We start from the raw sequence: 13,189 nt of genomic DNA on the forward strand, positions 1-13,189 counted from the left end.
TGAGATTCGACCAGATTGATGACAGCTATAATAATAACAACAAACTAAAACCGAAGAATCCATAAAACCACCTATACATTGACAGGTTTTCTGAAAGACATACTATATGTGTGAAAGCACAAGCAAATCGGCTGAAATAGCTGATTTAAGTAGAAAAGGGACTACAGCATGTGAACAATCGACTATTTAATATGGACAGATCTATGAACTCGTCAGACCTAACCTGTTATCTTTAACAGTGGAGTTCGACCAGATCGATGACAGCCATGATAAAGATAACAAATCAACCCTTTAAAATAAACAGATCTATTCAAATTTAACAGAATCATGGAGAAATACTGTAGGCGTTAAAGCACAGGCGATTGGCTACTTAGCCGATGCGGATATAGCAAACAACAAGAGTCATGCCTAGTCGAAAACAAACCTACCAGGTAGCATCATCCGATCTAAAGTATTAACAGTGGAAGTCGACCGGATCGATACATCCATAATAGCGAGCTATTGACCAGATTTAACTAGCTAGTAAACCTTCTCAAGATCAGACATACCTCGACCGCGTACTATGCACGACCAAGATCGAAGCAGAATGGCCGATAAAACATAATCCGTCGCTTAAAGTAAGAAACATCGCAATGTAACAAAATAAACGATGGATTAAAAGGATGTGAGACCAATCTAGATCGATCTCGATCGGGCAGGTTGATATTGCTGAAAACTAATGACAATAAGAACATCTGTAAGATTAGTAACTTAATGAATCTACCAGAAGGATGCCACCCTTAGATAAAGCCGATGACCTTAGTCTAATTCAAGAGTGGAGGTCGAACTTAACCAATACAGCTTACTTGAACTAGATAAAAATCGATAACTAGCTTATGCTAGAGCTCGCAGTGAAGGTCGAACTTAACCGATGCAGCCTTACGAACAGAAATATAAACCATGACGGTACTTACAGATAAACCGGAGGTCGGCCGGATCGATGCAGCCCTACTTGTTGAGGAACTTGCCGAGATCTACACTACTCCTACTCCCAAGGGTTGGCGTGAAGCCGAAAAAAGTAATTGGTATTGATTGATTGGATCTTTTTATAATAGCCGGCGTCAAATATTTCTACCCGGAACCTAAACATGAATCCTACTCAAGTACGACTCATTACAACTTTTGGTATTAAGATAAAACATTTCTAATTTAAGATAACTTGGACCCTAATCTTTCCCTTTTTGTAGAGTCCGACATGTCTTTCCCGATGTCAATCGTAGCTCATTGACGTTATCTGCTGATGTCATCCGAAGAGAGCCGATCCCAGTGCCGCATCTGAATCAGTTGATATTGATCCTTATGCAATCAAATTCTTGATGACTCAATTTTGAAAGTTTCAAGTTCCCGCGTTTTTCTTCCAAATTTTGGTGTAAACACATACATTTGCCTGCATGAACATGTGCTTTACATGCACAAGGTCAATAGTTTGGCAAGCCAGTGAAATCTAGTGATAGTAAAGTCTGAATTCAGAAATCATGATAAGAATCAGTATCATAAACATGTAACAGAAAGATAATGGATAGTACCAAAATGTTAACCTTAAGTTAAGTACATTTTCATTGGCGTTAATTGCACAAGAACATGTGGTAAAACCAAATACAAACTATGATCTTAGGATCTTAGCATTCTTGGTAAAATATACTGATCACATCATGTAAAGGTGTAAATGGATGTCAAAACTTTAGCTAACCTTGTGCTTTGGCACAATCCTACTGACCCAACGATTGACAGTGGGCAACAGGCCTAAATGCCCATCTATTCGAACATTTGCAACTGAACATCGCAAGCTGCAGAGCAACGAACATGGATACAAAATACAAAAGGGGTTAGTCAGCCTGTGCGATGTGGCTTGTTAAGAACAGTGACCAGGCAGTTTCACTTGCATGTTCAAAGTACTAAATACCAGCTTTTATAGCAAGGGCTTGCAATATGGGTAAATAGAATAACTCATTTTTCTTCTGTACAGCTGTACCCAGTACACGGTATAGTTGAATATCTGGATAAACACCAACAGATAGCATGATAGGTATGAGCATCAAAGCTTCTTTGGTGAACTGTCTTCTGCATAATCGGTTGATTGCTGCACTGAAGTCTTCAATAGATGCCTCAAACCCTGCATCTAGAAGCTTGCCAACCCACATAATGGCCTTGTAAGGCATCCCTTTTGCACATTGAGCTTTGATAAGTGTTGTGTATGCAAATTTTCTCAGCTTGGCACCCTGTTTTCTGAAGGACTCCAGTTTCATTTCAGCGTGAATAACTAGTCCCTTTGAGCACAGCACATTAACAAGCAAGTTATAAGTAACAGGTGTGGGCATCACTCCACGGCATACCATTAGTTCATACACACAGAAAGCATTTTTGGCATCCTGTGTTTCACAAAAACCTTGTATAAGCGTGTTGTAAGGTATTGGATCAGCATCAAAACCTTCTCTACACATATCATCAAGAACATTCTTGGCATCATGGAACATGAACTGCTTACAAAGTCCTTTAATAACTACACTGTAAGTTACTGCATTTGGTTTGATACCTTTTCCAGTCATTTCTTTAAAAAGACTTAGCATGGAATGAACTTTCCCAGCTTCAGAGAGTGCATCCATCAAGGTGGTGTACGTAACTGTTGTTGGCAGCAGATCACTTAACTGAATAGCCGTAAAATAGCTCTCTGCCATATGCAGATCCCCAAATTTGCAGTAACCATATAGAAGAGAATTGCATGTTACAATGGTTGGGCACATACCAGCCATAATAATTGCATCATACAGCTGAACAGCATTACCAATATCACCCACTTTTGCATAACCATCAATAACTACATTGTAGAGGACTACATCGGATGGCTGATATTTGCTAGCTATAGTTTCCAAATATGACCTTGCTTCATCAAGGAATCCTTTCTTGCAAAGGCCTAGAAGAATAGATACATGGTTTACTGAAGTTGGAGTTACCCTCTGAGAACAGCACATTAGATTCCAGACTTGAAGTGCTCTTCCAATTTCTCCTAGCTTGGAGTACCCATGGATTAGGATGGAATATGCAATGGCATCCAATTCCAGACCAATACTGCATATCTCACCAAGTAGGTTTTCGACCTCATAGAACAGGCCCTTCTTGAAGAGAGCATTGATAAGGACGCTATATGTGACAATATTCAGCTCCATACCTTGGCCTAAGATGTCCTTTCGTATCTTCATCCCTTCTTCAACATCACCAATTTCACAGTGGCCAGCAATAAGTATAGTATAAGTAACAATATCGGGTTCGACACCTAGGCCCCTCATCATCTCAATCATGTTTGGAATTTCTCTTGTATGACCATGCAAGCGAAAGCCATTAAAAAGGCTGTTGCAAGTGACAATATCAAGTTCCATTCCTTCTTCTGTCACACTCTGAAAAATATTGAATGCTTCACGTACAGAACCTATTTTACATAGACCATGTATAATGGTTGAATATGTGTGCCTGCTCGGATTTAATCCATACTTCAACATCAGGCAGAAAACTGATTTTGCATCCTGAATGAACCCCCAATTACACAATGCAGACATGAGGGTGTTAAAGGTCATTCCCAAGGGTATGAATTTCCCCTCTTTCCTAATCTCTTGAAGGAAAGATAAAGCTTCTCCAATTTTATCCTGCTTGCAGAGGCCATCTATGAGAATGCTATGGGAATAATCACTGGGGGGAATACCACATGACTCCATCTCTTTAAAAATCTCCAGTGCCACATCTGCCTTTCTTAGACTGTACAACAAACTGTCATAGGTGGTTATTGAGATTTGCATGTTTAGGCTGCTCATTTTACTAAGAACATAAAGAGCATCAGGATTCATCTGAGCTCTAGCATAACTATTTGCTAGAGCATCCCACACAATGCTGCTTGAATCCCACTCCCTGAATCCACTCCACAGAATATCACATAGAGTCGGAGCAGAATCAGAACCTACAGCAAAAGATATGGTAAAATTGAATGCAGAAAAAGGTTACGTTTAAATGTTTTTTGTGGTTGCATGCATTGAGATACAAATACTACCATTTTCAAGACATGTGAAAGAATACCTATGCATACACTAAGTGACAATCTGCAAAATTTCCACGCTAGTGATCCTGCTACGAGTTTGCTTTCTGCAGACAAAACTACTACTACTTCCATTCCAAATTGTAAGTCGTTTTGACTTTTTTAGATACATAGCTTTTGCTATGCACCTAGATATATGCCATGTCTAGATACATAGCTTGTCTCTTCACACTTCCACCAAATATACAACCAGCACTCCAGCAGCATGAAAGTTGCAGCTCGGTAACAGATGATCACAAATTTCAAACAAATACGATTACCAGGATAGGAATTTCAGTATATTAACAGATGATCCTAGATTTAATCAAAATATAATTAACAGCACGAAAAATGCAACCCAGTCTCGGCAAATACTGTTCCCTTCAGACAAAATTAAGGGAATAGCATGGCAATTGCAGCTAGGATTGATGAATAACTGTGCTTTCATGTTCGCGGCAAGAGCAACAGCTACTTATTAGATATACAAACACAAGCAGTCAAGCACTCACACCGAGCTCACCTTGTTCGTCCACCATCTGGGCCAACCCGTCGCGCATCTCCCGCCACATAGTCTGCCACAGAAGCTCATGGCAGTGCCTGAACCGTGCGGCGATAGAGGCCTTCCGCTCGAGCTCCACCCTGTCCTCATCGAGCGCCCCCTGCCGTGCCCAGCCACGCCCAGGCTGTCCACCTCCCGCCCCGCCTGCACGGGGAGGGGCTAGCGGCGCGTCCCTACCCACAACCGCCTCCTCCTCGGACTCTGTTCCAGCCGCCGACAACGCCGCCGCGGGAGAGTAGGAGAGCGGTCTATGTGGAGGTCTGGGTGGGCGGGGAGTGCGGTGCTGGAGGTGAGGCAGGAGGAGGCGGAGGGGGATGTGTGGTCGAAAGGGCATCCGAAGTGGGGCAGGGTCTCATGGCGGGGGAGCGCGGCGGCAGCCTATGGTTGTGGAAGGGCCTCCGTGCGCTTGTCGGCGGTGGCGGCGGGCATGTGAAGGAGGCTTAGCGGCGGCGCGTGTGCTCCGGTCGGGGTTTTTGCTTGTGTGTGTGGAGAGGAAAAGTGTGAAAATGACTATGGGCCAAAAGTTTTTTGGGCTTGGAGTTAGTGGGCTGAATGCTCATCCAAATAGAACTTCCTTTTAAGATTTATTTGGGTCTCATCGAGAAAGGAAAGGCCCATCATGCCTCAGCTATTACTAAAGCTCCCACAGATCGTCGCCGCCCTCGCTCACCGCGCCTCCGCCGCGCTTCCCACCATCTCCGTGACGCCGAGGGGCGCCCCCGCCTCCAGCTCTGGTAGATCGATCAGCCCGACCTAGACATGGAAGACCAAACCCTAGCCGATCCCGTGGAAGGAGGCAACGTACTGCACCGACGGGCTCGGCGGCGGCCTCAGGCTCAGAAGGATTCTCAGCGAGCGGGTCGTCGCCTGGTGCCACGACGGCAGGGAGGCAGAGGAAGCCCGGACGATGGAGGAGGATCCCACGCCAGCCCGTGAAGGTTACTTTGGTACCGACAGGGTTAAGTAAGTTGCCGTTCATGCCGGCGTTTTGGTCCCCTGTGCCGGTCCCTCTGCCTCGAGGGTCAGACGACAAGCGGCAGCGAGAGCAGTTGCCGTCCAAGCCTCTGGAACTGGTATTTGGGCTGGAAGGGTCCAAGGAGGTGCTGGAGGCGAGGGAGCGGGGCAATCGGGAGATGCTGGAACATGCGAAGCGGCTGGAGGAGGCGGACGAGGATCTGTGCGACACCGAGGAGGACAAGGTCGCCTTCCGTGCCTTCAAGGCCAAGTTCGTCGCCGTCTACCGTAAGCTTGCCACCACCAAGGCCGAGGACGTTGTCTTCAAGGATCAACCACCCAGCGACACACAGTAAGCACCACTGATGACTACTGGCATGTCTTTTTGCATGAAAATTTGATAAGTATTAGGGCAACTTCAAAAAATTTCCATAGCTGCTGCTCGATCTGCAGTGGCAATAGCTCCTTCGAGTCGAGTCTAGTGTGTTCTTTGATCTCCTGACCTGTGGAAGACCTGGGTGATGTCTGGGACCTAATAGTTACTATATTTGATGATAACAACAAAATCAGAACCTTCACATGTGTATTGCATAAGAATGCAGTCTTGGATTCTAGCATGCCCAGCCTTGTAACATTTAGAGTGCATTTAGATGCAACTGAATTAACCAAATACGCCACTCGCAGCGAGGAGCACTTGACTGCAGAGGAGATGGAGATGGAAGCAGATCGTTCTGGATGGCCGGTTTGCCCTCAGGCATGCCATTTTGCCATGCTTGCCTTGGAGCACTATAACTCCACCAAGAAGATGGTATATATTTGCAAGCTTCCGTAACTTGTTTTTACTCCAAACCGCTTCTGCAATACATCTTGTGCTTATCAACTGTTACTGAAATAACACAGCATAAGTTTGAGATGGCAATGGTCTTTACTTTCCAAGTGCTTTTCCGAGGCAGATGGCACGACATTTGCCCACGTGAACTTCACTGCCACCCCCAGCAAAGCACCTCACACCCTGCCAAGCGGTTGTTTTTCGCTGAGTTAATGCTTATCCCAGATCTTCAGGCATATGAGGGTACTGAGCCTCTGCGTGTGCTCCATGTATGCACCATCGATGACTCTTGCTTCGGTAAGTAGTTCGATTCGCACCTCTATGTTTGTAACGTCGTTTGGCTCTACTTTTGTTTAAGGCTTGTGTGGAACACTTTCATGTGAGTTTTTCTCTGTTTTCTACTATTGTTTCTTTAACTAAGTTTTGCTGGAACACCTTCAGTTTGTGTAAAATTTCATTGCTGTGAACACCTTCAGTTTGTTGGCTCCGGTAGATAAGCATAGGGTCTGCTTGGTTGGACTCCACACCTTGCGATGCTGCAAGTTAGTCATGGCACACTAAGGTAGGTTGTTTGTTCTGTTACCAGACTGTAGTGCACCAAAGAAAGTTAGGTGTTTTCTCGGGGGCTAAGTTTTGGTGGAGGATTTGATCGCCACAATTTTGGGCGCAACACGCACGTGCAGAAAGAAGTGTGCTACGGCTATCCACCCACCCATGTAAAGCTGGCATGATAGAGGGAAAAATGGGCTCCTGCATCTTGTTCACCCTTTCATTCTCTTTTCACTGAATCTTTCTCTTGTTTTGCAGCCACTTCTCAGAACTAACAAATATCTCTAGTAATTCTACATGGGGTTCTAGTCGATTTGCTGCCTATCTTCTCGTTATCCATCTCCAAATGTGCCTGTTTAAAGCCCATTATGTGGGCTACGGTGGTTTCTTATTTTTGCTTAAGTAATTCAGGAACTTACAGCTACGTGCTGGTCCATCTTGCTCCCCTCTCAAAACTTTCTTGCCCACCCGTTCTGGTCTCGTGTTTATTTGTCTCCAAATATTTGTAAATTTGAGATAAAATGCATCCTTTTTTCTATTTCTCTTAGGAATTTGTAAGACGATTGTTTCTTGTTGTTTTGATGATATGCTAATTATTTTGATTATAAGTAGCTTCTTGCATAGGCAATGTGATTTTTCTATGGATAAAATTCCTTGTATTTATAGGGAAGAAATTGGTAACTTATGTCCCATGTTGGATAGAGATGCTTCACGATAAACATGGTTTTAGACCTTTTCTGTACTGGTTTTGTTGCTAATTGCATTGTCACCATAGAGATGCTTTCAATCTGTGGCAGGTATAGTGTAGGAGTCCAAATACTTACCTCATTCAATTTGCCACAACTCAATTTAGTTTGACATGGTAACCAACCAAATAGCTCTACTTTGCAAATATATGCATGTCAGAGCTTTGGTATGTGCCTAACCTTTAGAGTGGCAAACCGAACATGCCAGTGTTTGCACGATTTGAAGATGGGTGCATTTTAAATTCTCTCTATGTTGAAAGTTGATATTGCACGGTTTTGCCTCTCCTGGTGGTGCTTTAGGAGAGAGTAGTGTGTATGGTTTGGGGTCCTTGTTTGCTATGTTTGTGTTTGGTTCGTTTGAATAATGTTTGGACATCTTTCGATGCCTTTTTTAGGTGGATGTCATGAGGTGGTAAGAGACATCAAGGAACCGCTAAGCAAGGACATGGATTACGACCACTGTCACGCTTCCAGCATTCCGAGCTGTTCGGCTGGCATTAGTTTACACTGTAGCAGCTGGAAAATACTGTAACAGCTGATTTTTTATGAGAGAAAAATATTGTTCTAGCTAGAAAAAAAAAGCTGGCCAGCCAGCCGACCGTGGCCAGCCGAACAAGCTAATTGAAGGTTTTTCTTATCTACAAATATATCTTCTTAAATTGGATATTTGGTATGGAGTCTTTTAATTTTGTAGTACTTAAACTGGATACCTGCGCCCGAGGCAACCAAATATTCGGCCTACGTATGCACAATGTTCCCTTCCATCTCGGGCTCTCCCTCCACGCATGAACGCCACCGGCCAGCAAATAATAATCGTGCTACACCTGGACTTCCAACTCTTTTCCTCTTTCGTTTGCTTTTGCTCACGGAAACAATTAGGATGCATGGCAAGGCGCATTGCTTTTCAATCTTTCAATTAAATTAGTCCACCATATCTCTAGAATATATACTAGTATATAACCTCTTAAATATATGGATAATGAGTCTGTCCGTCCGGAGGCGCTCACTTGGGCCTGCAGGACCAGCCCGGCCTACTCCTTCTCCTGGTTCACCTAAAAATAAATAATGAACGTATTTCTCTTTGTCCTCGTCTCGTTGCGTAGTTTCTTCTCGTTGCTGCAGCTGCGATGCCCGCACCGACCGCCAAGTCGGCACTCCCGGCGGCCTTCCTCTGCATTCCGTCCCCGCTCCTCTCCACGTCGCTTCTCGGCGCTGCACTCTCCGCCACCCCCGTGCCCTCCTCCATCCTCCATCTCCACCGCATCCGAGCACTGGCGGCTGCCTTCCTCCTTCTCCACCGTGCTCATCGACTGCCGCGCAGGAGAGGGGCCGTTGCTGGCTGGGCCTAGTCCAGACGCAGGAGCAGCTGGCCGCTGCCAGGTCGCGCCACCATCCTCGCCCGCCAGCTGACCGGAACCGACCGTTCCCCGCTTTGCTCTGCATCATCCGAAAGAAGAAGGGTGGAAAATACACGTTGCAAGTGTATATTTCAAGTGTTTCAGATGTTTCATAGTTATGTTGCAAGTGCTTCATACGGATGTTGCAAAAGTAGATCGGGATGTTTCATATATATGTTGCAATGGTTGTACACGTATGTTGTAAGCTTTCATTTTCAATGTTTCATCTGTTTTTTCAGATGCATGGTGCAAGTGTGATTATCTGGATGTTGCATATGTTTTCACACATATGTTGCAAGTGTTTTATCTGGATGTTGCGTATGTCTACAATGGGTTTTAAGTGTTTTTGCAAGTGTTTCATACTCAAGTTTCAATTATTTCATCTGCCTTCAGACGTATGTTTCAAATGCTGCATCTGGATGTTTCAAAAGTATATCAGGTTTTGCACATGTTGCAACGGGACCCACCTTCTACAGCCACCTGGTGTAGCTGCCGGGGCGCCGCCGAGTGGGCACAACCGACGAAGGGGGCACGATCGGTCCCTGCGCGCGGTCTAGCGGCGTGGGCGATGTCCGGGTGGCGCGGCCCTGCATGGGCGTGCTGGCGCAGGGGGGCGTGCTGGCGCAGACGGGGGTGTGCTGACGCGGACGCGAAGTGCAGGCGCACGGGAGAAACGGAGTGCAGACGCGGGAAATGAAGTGCAGCCTTAGGCGTCCGTCAGGGGCACTGTCGTAAATATATATATATGTGTTTAGCTTCCTCATCACCGGTAGCAAGTCGTGATCAATATGCCAAGCAGCCATGCGATTCCACTAAGCCACTTCATGCTTGTCCGTTGCTCATGTGTTGAATAAAATCACCAGCACATACCTCAGCTTCCGGCTTCAGTCTCCATTCGTAAGATGATCCGCTACTTACCGATCTTCATCATTGTATTGTCTATTGCTCATAGCACTGTTCTTTGAGACAATTTCGACTGTGAACAGTGTCGATGGTGGCCTTAGTCGTCTGGCGTCTCGTCACTAGTGTCAAAACAGTGCATACAGTAGATAGAAGACAGAGATATGTATGACTCGTTTTCGCTGGGCCACCTGCTGGCAACTTTAATTCCGCGCAACTGAAAGAATATATGTACGATTGCTATACAAAGAAAATATATATAATTTACGGCTCTAACTCGATGCTATTCAAGATAAACAAAAGCATGTAATTAATTAGCAAGGTGTGCACACATGATTTATCTAGCTAGCGCGTCTATTTACCCACCATAAAAGAGGTATGCCATCTATATAGCTAATTCTATCAATTATCCTACGGCCTATGGTATAAAAAAAGATAAAGGCACATAAGTTGAAGTATGCATACGATAAGTAAAAAATGTGAGGATTGAGGAAGGACAAACTCTAGAGACACGGGAATAAATCTCATGATATCAGTGGGCAAAGCGCTAGAGACAGAGAAAGTAGAAAAGAAACTAGCTAGCGAGAGAAGAGTAGATAGTCTCACACAGTTTTGTAAACTGTCGACGACTTCTAACATGACTGTTTGTAATTTGTGGCAAAGTTTTGAGTGGAGGGCTATCTGTTGGCGGACGTATCCTCAGCGAATGTTATAGTGAAAATGCAACGATTCACCCGCTCACAGCTCGTGTTTCTATGCTCTGATGTTATATTATTATTTTTGTTTGTCCTTCTTCTCTCGTACACATCGGCTAGCTATTTGAAAAAGATTGTTGGGGATGCAAGGAGCCTTTCACCGGTTATGTTGTTGGGCTCGTCACAAATACTCCTCACAAACTAAGATAAGTGCTCCTTGAAACAGTAGCAAAGCGCATTAAAGCCGCCAGTAGTTAGAAACAACAGCAGCAAAGAAGCCAGGAATTCCTTTCGTGTTGAGAGTTTAGTTTTAGTTATAAATGTTCCATAACTTTTCGAAGAAAACGATTAAAAAAATGTAAGTGAGGTGTTTTCTTAAAGAGCCTGCAAGGAAACGCATTATTTAAACTTGTGGGATGTGCTCGTATGAGGTCAAGGTGCTTCTGATCACTGCTCACGGTCAACTGGGCTCCTCGACACAATTCAGGCTCTGTTCGCGTGCCTTTAAATTTGGTTGATCCGCTTCTTTTTCTATTTGGAATAGTGTTTTTCTTTCATAAATTCTTTCAGATTCATTCAAATTTCTCCAAAATTTCTCCGAGCGAACAGAGCCTCACTTGTAAAGATTGAAGACGAGGGATAATACCTATGCCCGACTAATGCACGCGATGACCATTTCTATTTTTGTTGTGCTATTTGGATCCCAAGCATTACCTGCACACTGTAAGTATCTGTTATCATCCTCTCTATCGAATCTTCTTGTCATTATTTAATGTTTGGTGATATGCAAATATACTGTATGAATACATGAATACGGATGAAAAACACTAAAATATTGTTGCAGGTCGTCCTCAGCTACTTGAAGTTATAAGTTCTACCGCTAATTCCAACAAATCGACATCATTATATGATAGCAAGGTCTACCTGGTGTTTTGCGTTTCTGCGAAGTGCAATTAGTTTGGTCACAGTGTGGACGTATAACCCCCGATATCCACTAGGAAAGACCCAGCCCATAAGATTGCGCATGAGTCGCGCCACTAGTCGAGGCCCGGCTTACAAGACGACGCCGCGTGGAGCACGACAAAGGTCGGCGTAACTCGCAAGACTGGGTTAGCTAGGGTTGGAGACTCAGCTACAAACTAACTGTTCGAACGGTTTATATTAAATATAAACACTTCATCCAAAACCAAGCATAATGTTCATCTACAACTAATTGCCGAGCTGCATACGCAATTTCATCACTGCGGATTTTCCTCCGGGTTTCATATATTTTATTTTTTCATCATGAACTACCCATTCTACATATTTTTATTTCAGGGGCTTGGTTCAGTCAGCGAGCTTACGCTCGGGGACTGTATCCGTCAGGAAGGACAAGTGGATCATCATCTGGGTGGTCGCGCCACCTGGCACTCGTACTTCACCGCCGACCAACTGGTCGGATCATTCGGTTTATGGACTTCATCGCCGACTAGTTGGTCGGACTGTTCGATGCTCACTTCCGCTCAGGCATTCACTTCACCGCCGATCAGATTGCTCGTCGCTTCGGCTTTATCAACAGCTATGCTGGGGACTCCTCGGCGCTTGGATTCTTCGTGCAAGAGTCGTCAACTAAGCTGGGGACTCCCTTGGCGTTTGAATTTTGCTACGTCTCATCGCTGTGCTTTCAAGTTGCTCCATGCTATTTGGAGCAGGGTGCTGATCTTAGGCAGCACGTTTGGGGTCTTGATAAGTACATGACAGATGGCATTGGTAAGATTTCAGATTTATTTCCTTTGATCCTGCTATAAGATTTATTTCTTCATCTTCCAGCAGGCTCGTGGACTAAGTGTGTACACTTCATCTTGCGGTGAATGTATTGATTTTCTGGTCGCTTGAGTATTCGGCAATGCCGGAGACTGGTTGCTTTCTCAGCTATGATGGGGACTGCATATTTTTCTTTGATCCTGCTACAAGATTCCTTCATCATCTTCCAGCAGACTCGGGGACTACATTGTGTACAATGCATCTCGTGGTGCACGTAGTGTTTCTTTTTCACGGCGTTTCGACTTCGTCAAGTTTGTCATTAAATGCCTCTAATCTGCCCTGATGACCACATCGTTAGAGCCATCGTAATTGGTACTTAAGTGTGTACACTTCACCGACCAAGACTTTAATTTTTTTTACTTGAGCTCCTTACATCTTGCCGACAACCCTTGACTTCACGTGAGCTCGAGCTCGGCTCCTAGTTGAGATACTTGGACATCTGTTTCTATGGCTCAGACGCCGTGCTCAACAGCTCGGACGATGTATTCAACAGCTTGGACTCTTGTTTCAACAGCTAGGCTCCCAGTTAAACTGGTCGGACTCCTGCTCTTGATGACCGGCGACTAGCTTAATTGCTCAGACAAGCTCAAGATGGTGTTGCTCAGCGAACCCAAGGTGCTCGGGGACTAGCTGTGGGGGTATAACCCCCGATACCCAC

General features: G+C 44.7%; 1 protein-coding gene and 1 pseudogene across 2 annotated transcripts; one reads left to right on the plus strand and one right to left on the minus strand.

The window, feature by feature from the left end:
- Positions 1 to 1,381: 1,381 nt before the first annotated feature.
- LOC136538958 (putative pentatricopeptide repeat-containing protein At1g13630) lies at positions 1,382 to 5,101 on the minus strand. Of its 2 annotated transcripts, XR_010779509.1 has the most exons (3): positions 4,620 to 5,101; positions 1,730 to 3,985; positions 1,382 to 1,441 (listed from the first exon to the last, which is right to left on the minus strand). XR_010779509.1 is itself a non-coding variant. In XM_066530874.1 (2 exons), exons 1-2 carry the CDS (start codon positions 4,990 to 4,992, stop codon positions 1,935 to 1,937), a joined length of 2,424 nt encoding a protein of 807 aa, XP_066386971.1. In that variant the 5' UTR covers positions 4,993 to 5,101; the 3' UTR covers positions 1,505 to 1,934. The 2 variants fall into 2 exon arrangements, 1 of the variants encoding a protein (XP_066386971.1); XM_066530874.1 differs by lacking the exon at positions 1,382 to 1,441 and having other exon boundaries at positions 1,505 to 3,985.
- A 317-nt stretch (positions 5,102 to 5,418) lies between these two features.
- On the plus strand, positions 5,419 to 8,268 carry LOC136536623 (uncharacterized; annotated as a pseudogene).
- Positions 8,269 to 13,189: the final 4,921 nt, after the last annotated feature.

This window comes from Miscanthus floridulus, chromosome 2 (genome assembly GCF_019320115.1).
Source record: "Miscanthus floridulus cultivar M001 chromosome 2, ASM1932011v1, whole genome shotgun sequence".
NCBI lineage: Eukaryota > Viridiplantae > Streptophyta > Magnoliopsida > Poales > Poaceae > Miscanthus > Miscanthus floridulus.

Excerpts from the sequence above, each read along its gene's own strand:
- LOC136538958 (XM_066530874.1), bottom strand. The coding sequence starts at position 4,992 with ATGCCCTTTCGACCACACATCCCCCTCCGCCTCCTCCTGCCTCACCTC. Across the intron at positions 3,986-4,619 it reads CCAGATGGTGGACGAACAAG|GTTCTGATTCTGCTCCGACT; the intron begins GTGAGCTCGGTG and ends CTTTTGCTGTAG.